The sequence below is a fragment of the Artibeus jamaicensis genome, unplaced genomic scaffold (assembly GCF_021234435.1).
Source record: "Artibeus jamaicensis isolate MK-2021 breed Jamaican fruit bat unplaced genomic scaffold, CSHL_Jam_final contig_718, whole genome shotgun sequence".
NCBI lineage: Eukaryota > Metazoa > Chordata > Mammalia > Chiroptera > Phyllostomidae > Artibeus > Artibeus jamaicensis.
In genome coordinates, this window is record NW_026521936.1 from 4957492 (window position 1) to 4980948 (window position 23457).

Consider the following 23457-nt stretch of genomic DNA (forward strand, 5'->3'; position numbering starts at 1 on the left):
AGATGGCACCGGCCAGCAGAGTGTCCCTGCAAGACCCTGAGCTGTGTAGTCTCTGTGGTACATTAAAGCCTTCTGCTCTTTTTTCCTTTTAGGAATCCTTAAGAGCCATCAGATACGAAATATCTCCAGATAAAGAATACGCACTTTTCTCCTATAACGTGGAACCTGTGAGTACAGTGCCTTTCTGTCCAGGAAAGGATTGTTTCTCTATTCTGATACCTGATGAAGTATTTTTCCTCGAATGTCCATTCTCAGAGATCTTTGGGTCCGGAAATAGTGGGTCCTGTAATCATCTCTTTTTATGCCACACTGCCACCTAGGGGAGGGGAAAGGTATAAAAACCCCTTTGACAGAAAAAAAAATAGCCTTCCTTTTAGGGTTAGGATTTTCTCCGTGAGATGGTGAAAAGGTATATTTTTGTAGAGATTGATCTTAACCTGTATTGCAGGGTGGTTGGGTTTGGGGTGTGTGTGTGTTTTTAATTGTCTCAATCACATCATAAATTGTATCCCAAGAACAAAAAAAAATCATCTGGCAGCTTCTCCTGAAACCAAATTAAGATGCTCACTGTCTCCTAGTCATCCCCATCTCCTGGAGAAGAGGTGAAGCGTCACTTTCATTATTTAAATCCCTGTTTGGGGCACGTCACATAGGAGTCTCCTGTAAAATGTCACCAACAGTTTCCATCAACTCTCATCCTGGGCCTTAGCGGCCACCTACAACTGGGTATTCCTTCCATATTTTTTTCCTTTCAACTGGCTCATATTTTAAAATTAACTTTGGCTCTTTCATTTTAAGTGAGCCAGAAGGTAAAACTTACCTTGCATCCGCGAAGCCGACGTTTAGCTTATACGAGATTAGCGACTTCGGAAATGTGCCTTCGAGGAACTTTATTTTCTGGCAAAGAGCATGTTGACTTTCACAGACATTAGTTTCCCCCGAGGCCATTCTGATCAGAGCCCTGCTGTGGTGTCTCCGAGTCGGGGCAGGCGCCTGCCCTGCGATTCGGTCTGCACAGCCCTGGGCGGGTCAGGGAGGGGGGTCCCAGGCCCCGGATGGGCCAGCTTCAGCTCCGTCCCATTCCGGAACACGGAGGGTCGGTGGACATGGAGAGGCAAGTCCAATTCTAGTGTTCTTAGAACTTCTTCTAAAAGTGTTTGACACCTGGATTCTTTACTGGAGATGTTCAATTTCATTCTTCTTCAACGTAAGTCCTTTCTCTCTCTGGCTTTAGTTTTCCATTGTCTGGGAGTTTTGTTGTTGTTGTTCTTGTTAATATCAGTCATATAAAGGTTTTCATTTCCCCCATCCAAATTCTTTGGGATGACTGTTCATCTCAGTCTGTGGGAAGCCCGGTAGCTTGATAGGCTAAGGGGTGTCCAAACTTTGGGCGTCTCTGGTCCGCACTGGGAGAAGAAGGGCTGTCTTGGGCCACACGTTCAATAGACAAACACTAACAAAAACTGATGAGCAAAAAAAAAAAAAAAAAAGGGTTTTAGGTAAATTGACGATTTTGTGTGGGGCCGCATCCATAGCCATCCTGGGCCACATGCAGCCCACGGGCCTCAGGTTGGACACCCCAAGGTCACTTGTAGCCTCGGGGCTCTGCATGGCCTACCCCAGCCCCTCCCCTCCCCTCTCTGAGCTTCAGGTCCAGGGTCCTGGTGCGCAGGGATCGGGGAATGTTTCAGCCCCTTGGTCACCCTGGGGAACCACCCGAGATGTAACATCACTCAGCAGATGTTTGCAGGACTGTCACGGGGATGGGACGACATGTGTGTTCTCGATTGCTCAGGGGACGCGGCCACCACTGAGTGAGGAAAGCACAGAAGGGCAGGTTCCGGGTCATCTCAGTAGGGAATCTTTTCCTCGCGGGGGCATCCCAGCCGTGGGATGAATTACCGTGTTAGGCACCGAGCCTGCTGCTCCTAGAAGCCTCGCAGACCAAGTGCTACATCCGTTCCCCAAAGTCTAGAAGATTCTAATCTGTGATCCTGGGGGGCCGGGTGTGGTGGAAGTCGCCTCCAGCCTTCCTTCTCTTTCCCAGTGTTTTTGAGAAAGAGTCCCCTGGGATCTCGCTGCAACCGATAACTATTTGGTGAAAGAATATTTTGCTAAATATTTTGCGCCTTCACCGTGTAGAACAGGGACCTTTTCACTGGACGGCCTTCGGAGCCAGACAACGCTCAGCTTGTCCCACCTCGGGGAACACGGGAGAAATTTGGGTTTCTCACACACCAACCACAAGATGATTCAAGTGTTGCCCATGTGCGCTGTGTGGGAAATCTGTAGCGATAGCTATTTTAACCTGAATCAAGAAGTAGCTCTTCTGAGTTTTCAAGTCCTGAGCCGCTACTGTGCAGATGGCTGTCCAAGCCAGAGTCTTGTTCTTCTGGGGGGGGCGGACATAGAGCAGAAAAACCTCGAGATTCTGCAGGCAAACTTGGGGTTAAATGGCAGCGCAAACTTCCTTAACTGGATAAACTAAAACCTGGGTATTTCCAGAAAAACGGGGCAGGTCTCCAGGGAAGCGTCTTGGTCTGGGATCTGGGATGGCCCAGAACTTCCGAAATCTGTCTCTAGCATCAGAAGTATCCAAAAAAATAAGCTGTGTATTTATGTAAACTTGAGAACTCTAGTCAAACAAAGTTCAATGTTTTTGACTGCAGGATTTTTTAAAAAGCTTTGTATATTCTCATGAGGGTTATACAGTGCTTCCAAATGGGTATCACCACAGGTGATTTCTGTCTAATTGTAGAAACAAAAACAGCATTTTCTCCTGGGATCCTTGCTTATCCCAACCTTATGCACGCATTTCAAAGGCAGCTAGGATACCTCGTTTATATACACTCACTCCACTTTTCATTAAAAAGACGATCATAAAAAAACACTTTTGGGCTAAGTCACAATGTCCAATTCCTAAGCCTCTCTCATTTAATCGAATAAATGTTTTGTGCACAATAAGATCTCAGTGTATGAGGTTGCAGTTCCAGGAAAGAAATCTAAACATCACACACGGCCTCGGGAGTCCAGGACCATCCTCTCCCCGCCCTGGCTCTCCCTGCTCCCTGCTGCGCGCCCCCAGGAGTGGAAGAGCCCGGTGCCCATGCTCACCGGCACCCCTGACTAGAGTGGCCTGCCGGCTCTCCTGAGCTGTGTTAGGGGCCTTGCGTGTGGTCTGTGCTGCTGTGGACTGAATGTGACAGTACCAGGGGTCTCACTTGGCACCTGGCAGACAGCAGGTGCTCCATGAACTTCGTCCTTTTCCCTCCCGTGTCCCTCCCTGGGGCCTAGACACAGGGCTCACCCCCAGGAAGATGCCCAGCTCACTCTGGTCCCCAGGGGTGTTTGTTGCCCTCATTTTGTCATTCATGAAAAAGTCAGGCACCGATCTGTGTGACCGAGCTATACGCCCTTCCTGCCTCAAGCATACAAACAGTGTCTGCCAAGAGGTGAGCAGGAACTTGGCCCCTTCAGCCCCTTGGCACACCCTTCAGCCGCCCCAGTAGGAACCTCCTCCTCCACCCACACAGGTCAGGGACCCTCGTGGGCGCCCACGGTGGCCTGCACCCCACAGGACTGTAAAATCCCCAGATGCAGCCTCACACCCTGGCTGTCCCAGCAGGTCTTCCACTAACACAGGCCCAGTTCGCCAAGGCCGGGCCGCCCCACCGCCGCCCTCGGCCACTGGAGTGTGTCCCCGCCGTGTCCAGGAAGCCCTTTGCCGCAATGAGCCGCTTCAGCTCCCCCAACTTGAGTTGCTGAAGTGACATGCACTCGTGTTAAGCCGAGCATGTAAGAGGCATGTTCTGCTAAATAATCCTCTAGAGCCTTTCATGCTAAGGAGGCTTTGGGCTCCAGAGACGCGCAAGGATGCCTGTGGCGGCTCGTGGCCACTCAGCTGGGGAGGCGCGCTGAGGGGCTGGCTGGCTGGACGGTCATCACGGTCCCCTTGGCCCGTCTTATACTCTCCTTGGCTTCAGTGTGGAAGCAGATTATATACGGCGTGATGAAAAATTGAATTTGCCTTTATAGGAAAGGGGAAATTTCCCATTTATAGCTCTTTTTTTGTTTGGTGTCGAGTTCTCCAGGTTGTAAGACCTTCATAGGCTCATGGAGACGTCGCCACAAATCACCCCAGAAAATCGCTTCCTGTTGCCCCCTTGTAATCAGGCCTCCCCCCAGCCCTGCCCCCGCCCCCCCCCCCAAACTGCAGGTCTATTTGCTGTCTCCATAGTGTGGCCTTTTCTAGAACATCATGGCAATGGCAAGAAACAGCGAGCAGCCTTCTGAAAGTAGTTTTAGAAAGGACAGTATTTATTTAAGTGCAAACACGGAGGAAACCTTAGGCTTCTTTGGGACACGATCGGATCGCTTTCCCTGTGTGTGCGTTTAGGGTGCTTTTGCTATAAAAACTGAACTGCATTTTGCCTTGTCCCCTGTGACTCACGCTGGTGGAGTCCAGACCACACCCACCTCTGTGCCCCAGGGCCGTGTTCCCACCCAGCCCCCAGGCCTCCCTCTCCCTGCTTGGTGGGGGTCGGGGGTCCCAGGACCCAGGACCTGGCGACGATCGCCCGCTTGCATGGCCTCACCTGCTCCGTGCAGGGAACTGGCCAAGGCTCGGAGCGGATGCCAAGGGGGAGGACTGCAAACAGCATCCAGCTTTGCTAACGTACACACCCACCCGGGCAGCTGTCCTCAGCTGGAATGCGGGGGTTGGGGGCGGGGTCAGGCTCTGGTCAGTAATTTTCCTGCAGCCACATCTGCTCCCCGAGGTGATAATGGGGAGCAGCTGCAGGCAGACCTGAGGTCAGGGGAGCTCTGAGCAGCATCTGCTCCTGTTCCGGCCCAGGCTGCGTGTTCAATGCATCGGAGCGGCCGTGCACTCTCATTGGGCTCAGTCAAGGTCACCTCTCTGCCCCCAAGGGTCCCACCAAGGACGCAGGGGTCTGTCGCTGGTTAGAATGGCTCTTTAAGGTGCTAGCAGGGGACTTGTGGTCGGTGTTTCAGCTCCTGACCACAGGAAGGCCCTGCTTCTCCTGGGTCCCAGCGCCATCCCTCTGAGGGCGGGTGACGTGGGGCACGGGTGCTTTCCTCAGTTTCCCCACACCCACCCCTGGGCCCCCAGCACCCCCAGTGAACTTCTGTTCCAGTTAACACACGGAATTCCAGCGAGAAGCCGTCATACCACAGGTCTGGTCCGTCGTCATTGAGACGTCTCCTGCCTCGCTTGTTAGCACACGGCTCGCGTTCAAGGGCCTCTTCCATCACGGTACCCTCCGCCGTCCACCTCGGATGCCGGGCGTGTAAATCACGTTCAGCTCCGTGAGACAGGCGGCTTTCCTGCGGACACTAAGTCCCAGTGGGCCTCGCCGCATCAATAATGCGCGCATTTCCAGAAATGAGAGGTTTTATGAATGACGTGAAATGTGAATCATAATTTTTAAAAATCTCAGGCACTTGCTCTCTGGGTCTACTACAGGTCATAATCACCTTGTGTTTACTGTTGTGTGGCCCGGATGGACAGACAGACACTTTCTCTGCTCATTACCTGGAGGCTTGTTAACGGTGACAGATTTGCTGAGGCTCACGGAGCCCTTTATCAGTGGAAAACTGAATCTGGCTGTAGCCACTGCCCACATGAGTCACTTCACCCGGATCTGTGTCCTAACCTGTCCCCTGCGTGCGTTTGTCCCTGGGTGTGCTGGCTCCTTCTGTCCCTGTTTGGGTTTCATTGACCTGTGGGGGGCTGGGTGGGGCGTAGGTGCCGGTTCTGTGTCCTTGGAAAAACCCCTTAAGAACTCAGATAGTCCCAGCCCTTCCTCAGCTTGCGGTGCGGTTTGTTAACCGACTGCGGGTTACGCGCAGGGGTCTCCTGACGCTCCTGGCCCCCACCCCTCCCCACACGCATGTCCACTTGCTGTGGTTCACAGAATCCGGGAGCTTGGAGACTGGGGGATGCAGGCAGGTGTGTGCGACCCTGTGCAGACAGATTCCCTGGGCACAGTCTTTCCTGTCACGTCATTGCCTAGTTCTGCTGACACAGAGTTCTTTCCTCAGAGACCCCTCTCTCCCGAGGCTGGATGGTTCCAATTGGTGCAAAGTCCTTCTTTAGACCGATTTAAGTCTACTTTTTAAATTACTGGTTTGAGAGAGAGAGAGGAGGAAACATCGATTTGTTCTACTTAGTGATGCATTCATTGGTTGATTCTTGCTCGTGCCCTGACTGGGAGCCGAACCCGTGACCTGGGCACATGGGGACGGCACTGTAACTAACTGAGGCACCTGGCCAGGGCCAAGCCTCCTTTCTCAGACGTCCTGTCTGCCGACTCTTCTTCCTCCTTGGATACAACGGTGGCCCACAGGACGTCCCACTATGATGGCAATGCTCTGTGTCTGAGTGAGTGTCCAAGGCAGTGGTGAGGAGCACTTGCAACGTGGCGGTATGGCTGGGCAACTCAGTCTGTGATTTTATTTCACTGTCTGTGACTTAAACCTAAATAGCCACGTACAGCTGGTGGCTGCCAGGTCAGAGGGTCCAGCTTCAGAGCAACGCTGAGTGACATTGCTTCCCCGTGTCATTCGGTGGCCTGCGGGTGCGGCAAGGTGGCTGTCACTGACGCTGAGTCTGTCCTTTGCCCGGGGAGCAAGTTTTCTCGGAACAAAGGTGCAGAGCCCCCACAGGTTGGCCACCCTGGTTCACCTTGTCCAGAGTCTGGATTAATGATGCGATTCGTGATAAACAAATAGGCAGGTAATTAGTAAACAAAGGAGTTTCATTCTTCATATAATCAGTGTCCTATCCAATCACTTTGTCTTCTTACGTAAACGGAGATTTCTGGTCCCTTGTCCAAGGGTGGGGAGGGGCTGTGCTAAGGAAAAGGTCAGAATCGAAGAGGGTCATGTTTCCTTAAGCGTCGCCCCGCCAAACGTTTAGCTCTCAGGTGCCATCAGCTCAGTAAAGCAGAACGTGTAAAGCGATGCCACTGACCCTGCAGGGACAGCTGCGTCTCCTTTGGCAAAATCTGTCCCTGTCCGGGGGTGGGGGGCCGCCGGCCACTACCACTCTCGGAGAGTGTTGAGGGGTAGAAACGAAGCGAAAACACACAGCCCTCCCCCAGTGGAGCAGCACCGCCCTGTGACGGACAGACTCCAAAGACCAGGCGCCCACATCAGAGGTCGAGGTTCAATTCTATTTTTAGTGACCAAACATGGCGTCCTTTCCAATTTCAAAGCTTTTTTTTTCCTTTGTCTTTTTCCATCTCATGAAAGCGCAAACATCCCTTTCCAGTGACTTTTTAGAGCCCCTGGCATCCCAGCACTCAGGCTGACTGGGATAAACAGCGTGTCCCACGGCCCGGCAGAGAGGCCGCTACGTCCCAACCAGGCAGGCACCATGCTTCACTCAAACCAAAGGGCCGTCTCAGCCAGTGGGTGTCTGTCGACCACCAGCAAAATCAGACATTGGGACAGCAGCTGCCCTTCACCGTGGAGCATCTTGGCACTGGTCAGCCTCACGGCGACAGGCCAGAGAAGCCGGGACAACAATGGCGGAGACCTCAGGGGCGGGGAGTAGAAGCGCTGGAGGGGGGGGCAGGAGGGGCAGCCACGTCCACCCCCCACCCCCGTGTGAGTTCTGCACTGCACACGCCCAGGGCGGGTCTTTAATTTTCAGAAAGGTTTTTGGTTAGAACAGAAAAGAGCCATTTCGAGAGATTAGGGTTAAGACTAAGGGCTGAATCATGGGTATCACCAAAACGATGGCTTCTGAGGACAGAGATGACTGTTGTGCCGGTGATGATGGTAATGATGATGGTGATGAAGAGAGAGAGAAGGAGAAAGAAGATGAGGAGGAAGGAGGAGGGGGAAGAAGCAGGAGGGAGGAGGGTGAGGGAGGAGGAGGAAGGGGAAGGAGGGAAGGAATAAGGAGGAGGGGGAAGGGAGGAGGAAGAGGCAATAACAGGACAGTGGTGGCGACTCTGAGGACCGTAGCATCGCCAGCGGGGAAGACAGTGGCCACAGGGATGATGATAACATCGCGGGGATGATGGTGACGTCCCAGGAGGTGCCATCATCATTTCTCGGGGCCTCTCTTCGGGAAAAGCGTCTGAGATAAAAGTCTGGAAGGAGCCGGGAACAGGGCGTCCGAGGAGGGTGAGCCGATCGCAGCGTGTGCCCCACTGCATGCTGGGAGCAGACCCCCGAGATGAAGGGCTTGCCGCTGCCCCCGGCAGCCCCACTAACTACATAGAAATGGCCCAGGCCGGGTCCAGCGGACAGGATCACAGCAGCCAGACCCGTGGCCAGCTGCAGGCTCTGAGGCTGGATGGCCAGAGATGGACAGATTCCAGCGGCCCAAGGGGGACTGGTGTCCTGGGTTCGAGGAGAAAACCTGGGTCTGTGCTGGGTCGAGGGCGGCCCTCAGGGTGGGGGATGGGAAGGAGGGTGCCCAACCCTGGTCTGTGCTCTTTGCTGGAGAAGGAGGCCTGGACGACGCACAGGAGGGGCCGGTCACATGCGGAGGAAGAGGTGGACAGAGGTCACTCCCGCCCTCCTGGAGGCGCCTGGCGCCCTGGCCCCAGACAGACTCTCTGCCCCCAGGACAGGACCCGCTCCCATCACCCCACCTGCCGGGCCCCGGGGATGGCCCAGCAGGGGGGCCTTGCACTGGATGGCCCGGGCAGGGTGACGGGAGGAACGCCAGTTCTGTTGCAAACACCGCTTGTCAGGACCGGGAGGGGAGGAGGAGGAGAAAGGGAGTGGCCGAGAAAAAAGCATGGGTTTGGAACATGTTACCGAAAATAACACAGAGAAAAAAGAGACCATCGGCCCCTTGGATTCACTTCAGATCCCTCCCGGCACCATTTGCTCATCTGAGGACGGCCGGTGGGGCCCGGAGTACGTGCCGGCCAGGCACTTTCTTACCAGCCGTGAGCCCAGCCGACAGTCTTTCTTTCTGCAGGGAAGAGACCTTCGGAAAGTAAACATTGTGTCGGGCTGGGTTGGGGGGAGAACAAGGAAGGTAGATGGCAGGGTGCAAAAGCAGAGCTCCCCGAAGCAGGGGGACCCATCCCAGGGAGGCAGGGGCAGCAGGACGTGTGGGGTGGACCCAGTGATCTGGGGGTGGGCCGTTGGGGGGTGGTGCCCAGGCTGCAGTGCTGCAGGGGGGTGGGGGCCAGTGTGGCTCCGGAACACGGGTTCCAGACGGAGCACACAGAGTGGCCTCTGCACGCGTCACTTTTATAAACACACGGTGACATGCATGACCGTCTCCCCAACTGACCTTCACCCCACGAACCACCCGAGACACAGCTTCCCCAGATGGACAGGACACCGGGCAGGGTGTGGCTGGTTCCGGCATCCGTGCTCACCTGGGACCAGGGGGCCACAGGTGCTGAAATAAGGGGACGCCCGTCTCCTGCTGACGACGTGATTCCGGCCCCAGACAGAACGGAACTCTGGGCGGAGTCAGAGCTGAGAATCAGCTGCTTGAACCAGGAGCTTTGAGGCCTTGTCGTTAGTCACATGAGGTCATCGTCGGCAGGGCGTGATGCTCACCACCAGGGCACCTGGCCGGTGTGACAGGCACCTCGGATGAACCGCCACTCCTCGCTGGGGGCTGCGTTCACATGAGGCGTGGATGTCATTCACCACACTCCGTGAGGACCTGGTATTAATAGCTCGGTCCAGCCAGATGCCAGGAGCCGTCTCGTTTGAATGATGATGTGTTGGGCATTGTTAGCAGTCTGTGGTGCCTACCACTCCATCCCCCAGACCCCAGGGGTTTTTCTATGAATCGTTGGAAAAAGCAGATACTGCCCTAGCTGGTGTGGCTCAGTGCATTGAGAGATAGCCTGTGAACCAAAGGGTCGCTGGTTCGATTCCCAGTCAGGGCATTTGCCTGGGTTGTGGTCCAGGTTCTCAGCAGGGGGCGCAGGAGAGGCAACCACACATTGATGTTTCTCTCCTTCTCTTTCTCCCACCCTTCCCTTCTCTGTAAAAACAAATAAATAAAATATTTTTAAAAAAAGAAAGAAAAAAAACAAATCCATGTGGTTTCACTGTAAAAGTCGGGTTGTGCCCCTTTGCTGTGCCCTTCCAACCGTGAACTGCTCTCAGACGATGGACCTGCTGACGTCAGCTCTGGTGAACTGTTGAGAATCTTAGGACAGGCTCATTTAAAAAAGACAACATTGTGCGCTGTGTCTCAGTTGCTGGTGACCACTGACGCGTGTCTGAGGGAAAACCAAAATAAATCAACGCACCCCTTGCTCACAAGAAGGGGCTTTGCCCGCGGCCCCGCCTTCAGGCCGGCTCCAGAGGGTGCTCCTGGCCGCGCCTCAGGACGCAGCCGGGAAGACCTGAGGCTGCTCGGGGCTCTGGGCGGGGCAGGCATCAGCCCCCAGTGAGTCACTGTGGACCCGAGTCCTCCAGGAAGCGATGCTGCTTATGGTCTGGGCAGCACCGTCCACACCTGTCATCTGCAGGCTCTGCAGTGAGGACAAGTGACTAGCCGAGAGCATGTCACCGGATAACGCGTGGGACCTGCAGTCTCAAAGCCTCGTCACCGAGACGGAGGAACAGCGAGGCCCCCCTCACCTTCCGAGGCAGTCGGTTCTGACAGGTTCCGATTCTTTCTCTAAACAAGAGGTCCAAGGGCGTGTTATTCCCAGGGGCTCCCTGGTGGAGGGGACGTTTTGGCGGGTCACAGTGCCCCTGTGAGTTTGTGCCTGGGCACCCGCGTTCCTTGCTGGCCTCGTGGACCTGCAGGGTAGGGGACGTGTCCTAGTCACCATCACATCCTTGGTGATTTGCTGCACTGGCGTAAACTAAGAATGAATGAACAGAAGTTAGTTAGTTAGTCAGTTAGTTAGTTAGTTAGTTAGTTAGTTAGTTAGTTAGTTTCCCCTTAGGGCTCAGTCATTGCCCAGGTTGCCTCAGGCCAGAAGCTGCTTGTGACAGTAATTCCGTAGTGTTCGCCACCTCTGACAGAGTCACGCCCTCTCTTGTGGTTTTCGTTTGCCTTCCTCAGTGTACTCCGTACCTTCCTCGTTCCCAGCGTTCCAGGTCCTGGAGGAGCACAGTGTGGTTTGGCAATTGGACAAACACGGACCTGTCTGTGGTGAGGCTGGAACCCGTGACGCTGCAGGGAGTGGCCCTGAGGGTCCCGGGGGGTTCTGCCTCTGAGCTGTGCCGAATGGCTCTCTCTCTGCCTGCATATCAGACGTTCCCAGAGTCTGTATAGGGGACCCCGCTGCACCCAGACCCCTGGGGGCTGCTCAGGCCAGCTCTCAGACCCAGGGTGAGTGCAGGGTGGGCTTGTAAAGGCCCCTGTCAACCTCTGATTGCATGATTGATTCCTTGCAATGGCAACAGTGCAGTGTGTATTATATGGTGCTGACTTTGAAAACAGCTGAGCAGTTGGGAAAGTTGCTAAAACAGCAGCGAACGGTTTCTGACATTGTCCCCACCTCCCCGCTGTCTCTGGTCAGCTCCTTCCCCTCCTGCCCTTCCTTCCTGGCCTCCCCTGTCCCCTGTCCCCAAGGACCCCTCATTACCCGTCGCCCGCCCGAGCACCTGCAGCTCCGTGCAGTCTCTGTAAGGCCCAGTCAGAGTGGTCGGTGCCGTAAGAGGGGGGCTCAGGACATCTCTGCAGGGCACCCCTGCCTGCACACCCCCTGCCTGCACACCCCCTGCCTGCACACCCCCTGCCTGCACCCCTGCCTGCACCCCTGCAGAGGAGGCGCTCTCGTCTCCGCTCCGTCCCTTGAGTTTTAGGAACGGGTCCCACTGCGCGTTCCTTTCCTGCCCTGGGCCCACTGTGTGCACAGTTCCTTGCACAAGCAAACCCTCACCTCCCCTCAAGATCAGCACGGGCCTCGCTTTTCCTACGCTCCGGCATTCATTTTAGTCACAGACAGGAAAGGGCCTCTGACCCAAATTATGAGAATCGTTGAAGTAAAACCGGCCCATTTTTCTCTGCGCCGAGAGGGAGGGGGGCCTGGGCGCCTCTCCCATTCACCAGCTCAGCCGCCTGCTCTGAGGGGGCAGGCGAGGGGCTGACTCCTGTGTGCCAGGAATCTGCACCTGAGCCGACAGCATGGTGCCTGCGTCATGGGGACAATATGTGAGCACAGCTTTGAGACAGCCTCCAAGGTGTCCCCGACATCTTCACATCCACTGCGCGTGGAGATGCAAACGACCTGGAAAGTAAGAGAAAGCCTGGCATCGGGAACCTTCTAGAAAGAAGATGAAATGGAGGCAGCTGAGACGGGTGGAACCCAGAGAAAGCCCCGTCGAGAGCGAGCTCCCTTCTGAAACGAGACTAACGCACCAACGTGCAGATCTCCGCACACAGACGCCCGGGGCACGGCGGAGCCGCTTGGGGGAAGTAATAGGATCCAGCTTATTTCAGACAAAATGCGTTTCTTTGGATTTTTGACAGCACAAGAAATTACCTCCACGGTCCATTTGTTTTATTTGAGGACACGTTAGAATGGAAGGTAAAAGAGGCCATGAATGGCAGAATTCGTGGCGTCATTAGTTGTACCGGCTGCCGGGTGATGTTCGTGTGAACTACTCACTGTCCTTAAATCACTGGGGGCAGCAGGGTGGCCAGGCACATCCCAGGACGTGGAGGCAGCGGCCCGGACGGGGGTAGCAAAGGCAGGAACCCCGGGGCCTTTCAGGGTGCGAGACAGGAACACGTATGCGAGACATGGATGGACAGAGGGGGTGCTGGTCTCATGGTTCACCACCCCTTGAGTCATGACGCCATCATTTGCTGGGACGTTCACCACAGGGTTCCCTGGCCTGGTTTCTGCGTGACAGAAGGGTGCATCTCCCAGTCTGGAGGCTGGGCTGTCCACTGTCAGGGCGGGGGCACTTCGCTCCTTCTCAGGCTGTGGGGGGACGCTGTGCCAGGTCACTGCCCTCAGCCTCACGTGGTGTCTCCCTGTCCCAGATCCCTGGGTCTAAACATCCCATTTTCACCAGGACACCCCCCCCGAGGGACCCCATTTTAGCTTGATTTCTTACTTCGGTAAATAAAGTCACGACGGGACATCCCGGAGGCGAGGAGGCCCATGCGTCTTTCTGGAGGACACCACAGCTCAGCCTGTAACCAATGTTAGGAGGGAACAGCACACTTGGCCATTGTTTTATGTTGAGATTCTCTCGAAACCCAGAAGAGATCACAGACCCATCCTGTCCGCTTACCCACATTCCACAAACACACTTGAATTTCAAGCCCTGAATTTTACACCAAGAAACAAGCTCACTCAGCACCTCCCCGCGAGGTCCGACCCTCAGTGCAGGGTGAAAAGGAACTGTACCGATGGGAACACTGTAACGCTGAGCTTGCAGATGCTTGCTGTGCAGAGCAACCATTTTTTGTCAGTAGGGGGTTATTTGTTGTACCCCTCCCCCTGGAGCCATGGCTCCTATCCTGGACACGGTGACACGGGCACCCTGATTATCGCCTGCGTTCCAACTGGCCACCCAAGGGCATTGTCGCTGTCACTGATTCCAAGAGCAAAACACCAGTGCATGAAATTAGCAACATTATAAATAGATTATCACCACTGTGACAGACCAAGGCAGCAGTTGTCCCTTGGAAACAATGGGACACGGTTCCAGCTGAGACTTGCCAACTCCCTCCGTGTTATTCAGAAGCCAACCGGCAGGTCAGGCGCCCGGCTTCCTTCTGTACGTCCTGGCACTCGGCTCTGGCGCACCGTGACTGAGAACAAGCCGGTGGAATCTGTGTGCGTCTTAAAGCAAACGAGGGTGCTCAGAATTCCAGGGGTCTTTGTGGTTTACAGAGCTTTGTCTGAGAACAGAAGTTGGATCGGAGGCAGAATTACTAACAACAATAGAGGCTTAGAAGAGAAACAGATTATCATCTTCAGAATGGAAGACAAAGAAACCTGATACTGTAGCTCAGCTAGTATCCATCCGGTGAGGGCTAAACCTTAAGCATCTGTATGTTTGTTGCAGCGTTACTTACAATCGCCAAGACTGGGAAGCAGCCCAAGTGCCCATCAGAAGGTGAGTGGATAAAAAGCTGCAGTACATTTACAGAGTGAAATAGTACTCAGCTGTGAAAAAGATGGAAGTGTTACCCTTTGCAGCAGCACGGACGGACCTGGCGATTATTATGCTAAATGAAAGAAGCCAGTCAGAGAAAGACAAGTACCGTGTGATTTCACTTACATGTGGAATCTGATGAACAAAGTGAGCTAACGAACAGAATAGACACAGACTCACAGATACAGAGAACAGACAGACAGCTGTCAGTGGGGAGGGGGCTGGGGGCCGGGTGAGCAGGGTGAGGGGATTAAGCAGAGAAAAGAAAGAAAGACTCACGGACACAGACAACAGTGTGGTGACCGCCGGGGGGGGGGGCAGTGGGGGAGGGAGAAGAGGGTGAAGGGGGCGAAATGGGGACCGAAAGAGACTTGACTTGGGGTGGTAAACACATGACAAACAGACGATGTATCATCATAGAATTGCTCCCCTGAAACCTATGTAATTTTATTAACCAAACTCACCCCAATAAATTCGATAAGAAAGAAAGAAAAAACACTGAAGTCGTCTGCCATCACTGACCGAGGCGCCCCCCCCCCACTCACTCCTGAAGAGGCCGCAGGTTCAAGAGGAGCTTGCCTTCTGCAAAGTCCCTTAAAGGTAAAATGTTTTTGGGGGACAGGCCCGTGATCCTAGGAGGAACGGAGTTGAGGTGTGGCTCCTGAATCCCACGGGTTTCAAATCACTTTTCTACCTGGAAACTGACAACCCAGCATCTCCTCTGCCCCATCTCTGGCCTAGAGCATTGCACCCGATCTCGGGTCCCACGCAGTTGGGAAGGAAAGCCATCCAGCCGGGGAGGAGAGGGAGACCGTTTCACTTCCGCTGAGTCTTTTCCTAGTCAGCTCTTACATCTTTACTCTTTCCTCAGTATTTCCATTTGTGCCTAGTTATTCAGGGTCCTCTAGAAAAATCGTTTTAAAAGTCATTACAGCAAGGGGTTTGACTTTGTGAAAAGGATCTGAGAGAAATTGGCAGGGTCTAAAGATACGTGTGCCAAGTTCGGTGATTGAACATGAGGGTGGCCGTGACCTTCTGCCTGAGAGAGGGGGACCCCTCTCCGGGAAGGACTGACTCATTCAGGAGATTTTCCTCCATCGTTCATCTTCCGCACCGGGACTTAGAATTCACCAGACCACCAGCAATGGGAGTGAGAACGGAGACAAGGCGGGAAGACACATCATTCGGGCCACATGTCTGCTCACCGGGACAGTGCCAACGACACCCAGGACTGAGACAGGAGATGAGAACCCAAGCAGGGTCCGGCTGTGCCATGCAATGAGATTTCTGCAGGGTCTCGGGAAGGACGGGGTGTCGAGGGACGAACGTCATTTCTGCAACAGCAGGGGCCTGTCGAGTTTGACCTGTGGAGGGCAGAGTGGCTGGATGCGGGATTAGGTCTCCGTGCCCTGCAGATAAACATAAACTCATGCACCTTAGCCCTGACAGAGGGCTGAGAGCTGGGGGCAGTCCTCGGTGGGGACCTGAGGGATTCCCTGAACAGGAAGGAATTTCAGTGGCCGCGAGGTTCTGTCCCTGCCTCCTCCCGATGCTCCAGGGGCCTCTGGGCCTGTCCTGTGTAAGGTGGCTTTAATCCCCCACCTTAGCCTCGCCGGTCTGAAATGATTTCCCCACAGCGGGTGCTGGCCAGTGTCCTCTTCCCTGGGAATGGCAGCTGCTCACACTCACTCATGAAGCTCTTTACACCTCCAGCAGGACCCCCGCTGCCCCTCAGCCCCCTCTCTCCCCGGCAGCCCCCCACCATTGCTCCGGGGTGTCTCAGGCAGCTTTCTCTCCAGGCTCCCGCCCGCCCGGCCACCTTCCCGGGAGTAGTTTGGCTTCTCCAGTTGTGAAAGGAATGAGTGTCCAAGACAAGATCTTGGTTGTGTCTTCCCAGAAAGACGTGACGGACCGGTTCACCCCTGTCTCTGCCATGCGATGAAAGATGCACTCGTTTATTTGAATTATGCGGAGAAGGACCCGGCTGGGAGGGGAAGCCCCATTGGGCCTCAGCTGCCCGCGGAACCATCTCGGGCTTCTCGGAAGCAGGGTAGCCCCCGGGTGACGGGCAGGGGGAGGGAGAACGTGAGAGTGAATGGGATTGATCACTAGCACCAGCGCGCGGGTTCTGTATAAGCAAGCCTTCAGACCAGGATTCAGGAGCCTTCGGTGTCCCTGTGGCAAATTCATGAAGTGTTTTTGCAAAAGCGAGACATCTGTTCCCTTGCTTCCTTCTCCCCACGCCCATTGGGAGCTGTGGGGACATGGGGTGCGGCCTCTGTTGTTCGAACTTCGCTGCCTTCTTCACAGGCTGTCAGGAAACTTGGGGCGGGGACATGTTCGTTACGGGGACCGTGACGATGGCATCGTAGGTGTTCACGTGCATCTGAACGCACCCAAGTGCATGCATGTCATGTGTGCTGTGTTGTGTCTGTCGGCGACATGAGGCTGCTCTCAGAAATGTTCTCAGGAAAGTATCTTGTCTGACGGGCGGGGCTTCCTTTCTCCCGGGGCCTGACTGCCCTGTTCACCTGCGGTACGACTGGGGCCATGTGCCCCCTAGAACCCACAGGACTGTCCTTTCCTATCCGTGGCAGAAGCTTCTGTGCCCTGAGGGGACAGGCCTGCTGGGTACCTGCTCTGTTCCCCCCGCCCCCATTTTTAAAGCCCAGGAACCACGCATTTCCCAGCTTCTTCCAGAGCCGTTTTTCTTTTTCCTCCTTTAGGTTTTATTGTCTTTCATCCTTGACTTCCCACCCAGGTAATTTTCCTTCCCTTTTTCTTTTTTTAACCATTTGTTTTCTAACCGTCACTTTCTTTCCCCTGCCTAAACGGTCCTTTTCCCATTCTTCTCTCCCAGTATTTCAGCCTCCGTTCACATCAGATTGCTGTATCTTATTTCTTCTCTCTCTCTAATTTGTCATTGGCAGTTGACATTCAGTATTATTGTGTGTTAGCTTCAGGGGAGAGTCTAGTGGCCTGACGGGCTTGTTCTAGCCGTGGTGTCTTTGACCCTGGCTTGGGGGAACTTGCTCTGAGCTCACCCACCCCCTGTGCATGCTCAGCCCCCTCTGTGGGTGCAGCACCCACTCCAATAAGAAAGGGACTGTAGACGCCTCCCGAACAGAGTGGAGATTAGACAACGCCATTCCATGTGGCAACAGGAAGTCCCCTTGAACTTGAAGATGTGCCAGTGGGTTAGAAGTGACCAGAGCCCCGGCTGGTGTGGCTCAGTGGATTGAGTGCCAGCCTGTGAACCTAAGGGTCACCGGTTCGATTCCCAGTCAGGGCACATGCCTGGGTTGCAGGCCAGGTCCCCACTAAGGGGTGCAGAAGAGGCAACCACACATTGGTGTTTCTCTCCCTCTCTTTCTCCCTCCCTTCCTCTCTCTAAAGATAAATAAATATATAAACTCTTTAAAAAAATAAAGAAGTAACTAGAAAGGAAGCTGTGCAGACTCTCTCCCAAGCCGCCGTGATAGTAAAATGGGGAGAACACCAAGGGAGTTGGGCCGGGCATTTTTTTTTTTTTTTAATGCAGGAGATTTCTGTCCTACACATTTGGGAGAAGGGACAATGGGGAGGGGCGAAAGATGAGGCAGGGTCCTGTGTGGCCGAGGGGCTAATGACATTCAGCAGGAAGCAGAAAGAAAGGGGCAGGGACCCCAGAGCTGAGTCTCGGAAGGGAGTACGGTGGCTCTTTCTGCTGGGAGGACGGACGGACAGATGGACAGACAGACGAGAAGGCTGCCCTCTGGCACTTGCTGGAAGGATGGAGGGGGGCAGGGCTGGAGAAGGACTTGGGTGCCTTCCGAGGGCAGATGGCACCAGAGCAGAGAAGGAGGAAACCAGGAGTCGGAGAAACCAGGTTTTCAGCTCACCTCACTGAGGGCCGGACGGACCACCACCCAGATCAGAAACATCCAAACCGAAGTGGGTCTCACGCCTGTGGAAGACTTTCTTTTGGAGAACGCTGGGTTCGGGTGCCTGTGAGGCAGGCGGTGGAGACCTGGAGGCAGAAACTGGGTGTGTTGTCTGCAGGGAGGAGCCCGGGCTGTAGAAGGCACAGTACCGTCCTGTGCCGTGTACAATGCACACGTTTTTGCCCAAATTCTCCAGGGAAAAATAAGGGACACACCCTGATACGTGGGTCGTCCCTGAAATACCTTGTATCCATTTTTGAGTTTTATAACAATTCACTACGTATAAAATTTCTTGTACTATAACATGTTCAAAAACAAATGCTAAAATTCCTTGATAATACAAAAAAAAAACAAGCATCTAAATATAAATAAAAAGTTGGATTGAAAAATTAAAACAAAAGATTTTTTTTCCTGAAAGTTGGGGCCAGAAATGTGGGTGTGCCTTCTATGTGGCAAAATACGGTATTTCGGGACCGAAGCCTCCAGACTACAGGGAGGGGCTGATCTCAAGAGGAAGAAGATGTGAGCGTGCAAAGCATGCACCGGGGCGGAGGTAGGAGAGGCCACGGGGAACTGGAGAGTGTGGCTCAGTGGGGGTGGGGGAGGGGCGAGTACAGGCAGCAAAGCCGTGGGCAAGGCAGGGAGTTTGGGAGTACGAGAGCTGGCTGATGGTAACTTACCCCGGGACACACCCGACTTGTTGTTTCCCCATCAACCCCCGAATATTGACGACCAGTACCAACCGTTTTGCACAATAGATCAAACCATAACAATTTGTCGAAATGGTTTTCCCCTCCCGTGAATGGTGTTTTGCGACACCGGTTTTCACAGGTTCACTTCCGGGGGGAAATCCAATGGCGTGGGAAGAAACCTAAGTACCTTGTACTCACCCGCCCAAGCACACTCTTAGAAACACAGCCAATCCTATGAACGCCAACGCTTAGCTTTTTTTTTCCCCCCACGATCAGAAGTCTTTGGGGCCTGTTTTAAAGAAAGACACATAAATACAATAGATACATAGAGACCACAAAGGAAAGACAGACTTTCCCAGGAACGAATCCTTCCTGGGAGGCACAGCTTCTTCTGTGCCTTTCGAGATGAGGCGTCGTGCAGATGGAACTGTGCACGCGCACACACACCCCGCGCCGAGGCTGGTCGCTCTGTGGGAGAGAATGTCAGACTGTTTCATCCTGGAAACGAGAACATGGTTTCCTCTTCCTTCTGTTTCCTCACTTTTCTTAAAGGGCAGCCTGCGAGCCATAACCGCACTTTCACTTTTAAGGTTTTCCATTTGCACGGAGCTTTTTCTGGAAGGCTCTGTGCACACCCATGTCGAACACATCCAGCTCTCAGATTTCCCCTCTCTACTTCTTGACTCTTTCTCATTTTTCTTCGAATCCTTGCAGTTTAGTGGTTCATTTTTTTCCAAATATTTTATCACACTTCCCATCCGCCGGGACATTTTTTTCCTCTTTGCCTGACCGTATATAGACAGAGAATTGAAAAATGGACAGTTTGTTCTTCTCCCCATCACCCTGCACAAGGTCATTTTAATTTGTCTTCCTTTTTCTCATTGGCTCCCCTCAGAAGACACCCTCAGAGCCCAGTTTGAGGGTCACTTGGCGAATCTAAAGAGGGACGCAGAGGGATGAGTGTTGGTGTTTGTTTGCGGATGGCATGAGCAGAGAATGACTTGAAATCGCGATGTCTGCATAAATTACAGAAATAAGCCTTTAACCAAGAGAGATAGTGGGCGTTCCTGACTTCGCCTAATGTATCTTATCTGTTGGTATCCTGGATTTTTCAGTCCATCAACTTGGACTTGCAACTTGAGAGTTAGGAGATGCACCCGCCGGTCGGGCAATTTCCAGTGTGTTCAGAGAGAGACAGCCTCAGATCAAATCTCGCTTGGGTTGTGGTTACATTCCCGAAGACTCAGTTTTCCTGGTACCCGAACTCATCCCCTCTGGGACACGTGCTTTATGTGAGATCTCTCTTCTTTGGTGTCCTGTGTGTCACCTCCTGTCCTTGGAGGGTGACTTCCAAGGCATGTCCCTGAGCACTCACCCACACTCGGCCCCAACTGGCAGCAGTTACACCGGGAAAGGGGGGAGAAACATGGTCTTCGAGGGATTCCTAGGGGCAGCCAAGATTGGGAGGATTACGGGACTCAGGGAAACACTCTTTGGCTATTTTGTTACCTTCATTTTGAAAGCTATGCCCCTCCCCCCACCCCCGGCCTTGCCATGAACTGTCCATTTATCTAAAACTCGCCGAACATCTGACTACACAGAAGCACAGCCACGGGCCCAGTAATCCCATCTCGGCCCATTACTGCCACTCCCCAAGGACACACTGTGGAATTTGTCATAATTTACAGAAAATTCCCCAAGTGCATGCGTCCCTGTCAGCCTCTGATGGCCACAGTGTCCTCATTAGTTCTGAACTATGTGGCACGGGGCTGGACTGTGGGCCCCTGATTTAATCGCTGGCCAGGTCGCCATGGAGATGACACCCAGCCTCCAGCAAACAGTGGGCAAAGGGAGAAAACAGAACAGGGCATGCAAATGAGCTTCCTAGGTAAACACAAGGCCCTGCTCCCAGGGCCTCCACTGCGCGTGCTCTGTTCCCAGTCACTGACCTGAAAACCCCCATCGCGCCCCCGGGCCCCCACCCTGCTCTGTCCCCACACTGTTTCACTCTGTTTGTTTGTTTTTTGTCTTTTTCAGATACATCAACACTCCTACACTGGATATTATGTCCTGAGCAAAATCCCTCACGGGTAAGATTGTTCTTCTGTTTTTCTTTTCACGAGAACCCTGCAGAACAGCGCCCAAGGCAGGACGCTGGCTGCTTGTTCAATTGTTGGGAGTTTAGGGGCGGGAAGCAGGGGCCTTGACTGTCACAGCTCGAAGTGGGGACAACGCATGGGGCCTCTGGGACTCCTCCCCAGGTCCCTTGAGTCCCGCACTTGGCCCCTTGGGCAGCCCCCTCCTAGACCAGCTGCGCCCAGCCCTACTGGGTCCCCTGGGCTTCGTCACCAGCTGCAGGAACGCAGGTGGGACTGGCCCTGAGACTTCCCTACATGACAGGGTGGCACCCTGAGCTCACGCAGCCTCTCAAAAATGCGTGATCAGGGACCTGTCTTGGGGGAGACCGTCTCTGGAGCCCAAAGACGGTGAGGCCTGGTTCAAGTTCGGTGAAGCCGTTGGGTGAGCAGGACACATGGAGAGAGAGATAGTCACAGAACCAGGGACATAAGGCAGGGGTGGCTTTTTAACCTTTTTGTTTCTATTATTTTTCTCCCGTCCTCCTCCTCCTCCTCCTCCTCCTCCTCCTCCTCCTTCTTCCTCCTTCTCCCTCACCACCTCCTGTAACCCCGCCCCCCACCTTCTTCTTCCTCAGCCCATCTTCCTCCCTCAGACCCTCCGTGGTTCCTCTCCGTGTCCCAGGACAGGTGAGGTGCTCAGGCATTGTCTGCAGTACTAGGCGGAGGCCCCCGCAAACATTTCGTACAAACAGCTGGGGTTGGGGTTCCAACGAGCACCAGTCCATGGGAGAGCGTCATTCCCAGACCGAATTTCTGTTCTGCAGCCTCCCGGTTCCCCCCTCGGTTCGGGCAGCTTGTGGGCGGAGCTTTGGGAAACACACAGGGAGGAAACCGCTTCCTTGGGCCTTCAGATGCAGGGCTCCCGCAGACGCGAGGCAGAACGCGGTTCCCAGGTCCCTAGTCTCCTTCGGACCACGAGAGCGATCGGGCCCAAAGGACTGGCGGCCGCCCACGAGACTAGAAACAGTGTCCACAGCCATTTTTCATCGAAAGCGTATTTCAAGTCGAAACTCCAAACGTTTGCCACGCAGCAGCGGCCCTTCTGTTATTTCTCAAACAGATACACATCTTCAAAGGTCACGACAAGCAGAGTGTAATTATGCCCCGAGATTTATCTGCCTCTTCTGGGAACAATACAATTTATGGTAGATGATGGCTCTTCCGTGCTGCCTCATATAAATTCGTAAAGCTCCAAACTATGTACCAGCATTTTACGCTTCCCATACAGTATTAGTGTTTGACTGCCCCGCCGGAATTTGGGAGAAGCAGATGCCGAGAACTCAGCTAAAGGGGTCACCAAACCAGGGGAGTGCCCGAGGATGAAATGACCTGTGGGGGGGACCTGGTGACAGTTACCGTCCCCCGTGCGGGACGCCCACAGATAATAATCACTTTGGGTATTTCTAAAATAATCATGATGATCATCGTTGCCACCGTTTTTATTGGTTGACATTCATGTACCTTCACCCCCGCACCCTGCAAGAACAGCGTCTTTATCTCCAGCAGCAAGGGCGCCGGGACATGAACTGCCCTCCTGACCCCTGCTAGCTGCCCCAGCAGAGCTGCACCCCAGCCGCTGCCTGGCTGGCTCGGAGCCCCGTGTCCCCAAAGCGGCCCCTTGGGTGACATCAATAAGTCCCCCACCAAGGACTGTCGACTGGTGTGCCACAGGAAAGCTTGAAACATGCAGTGCTAGGCTATTCAGTCAGGGGCACTGACCTCTTCTCCCTTAGATTGTCCAATGAAAAAACAGATGACAACAGCCAACACAATGGTGGCCGTCCAATGTGAACGAATCAAAAGGATACCTATTATTTTTGTCAGATTGACAAAAAATAGAATTTTTTTGGCACGCCACAGAATGTTAGTGAGTTGTGTATGTGTGCCTGGTGATGAGAGAGGCTGGAAATCGCTGGGTTACATTGTAGCCATAAATAGCAGAGTTATCCTTGAGCTCATATATTTTCTTTCCAAGGACTGGGGTGATTGAAAGATGTAGCGGGTGACCGGCTACATTGACCGGAAACACTGTCTGGTGGGTGAGGATGTCAGGGACCCTCGCTACCACCATGTAACTGACGCCGTGTATCCAGAAATGGCTCTTGATCCGCAGTCCCTGTCCCTCTTTGTCCCAAAATTGCTTTTGGGAGATGAGCCATTGAGTGATTCCCAAACATTGGCAAATCTTCTTTCTCTTGACGAGGCAAGGGGTTTCTGACCTGGGGGAGCCGCTGGTCCTCAGGTGTTTTTCACCGACCCCTCTGATGTCAGCCAGCAGGTGCTAAAGCAGGTGGCAGACAGGACAGGTCAGCATGGGGTACAGGGGAAACCAGGGAAAGAGAGAGAGAGAGAAACATGAATCAGTTGCATCCCATATACACCTCGACCGAGGATGGAACCCACAACCTAGGCATGTGCCCTGACTGGGAATTGAACCCCCAACATTTTGCTGTATTGGGATGATGCTCCAACCCACCGAGCCAGCCGGCCAGGGCTCCATATTTTAAGAAAAATGACAACAATGCCCACCTTATAGGCACATTTTAAGAATTAAGCAGAATGATATATCCGAAAGACATCAGAGAATTGTGCTTCTAGTGAACAAATGGGAAT

General features: G+C 53.8%; 1 protein-coding gene across 4 annotated transcripts in view; it reads left to right on the forward strand.

Moving 5' to 3' along the window:
- Positions 1-23457, forward strand: part of DPP6 (dipeptidyl peptidase like 6) — a 532157-nt gene that overhangs the window by 409582 nt on the left and 99118 nt on the right. For all 4 annotated transcript variants that reach the window (XM_053671913.1, XM_053671915.1, XM_037131931.2 and 1 more), the window contains exons 5-6: positions 93-167; positions 20744-20796. In XM_053671913.1, coding sequence (XP_053527888.1) covers positions 93-167; positions 20744-20796 — 128 coding nt within the window. The remainder of the gene's footprint in view (positions 1-92; positions 168-20743; positions 20797-23457) is intronic.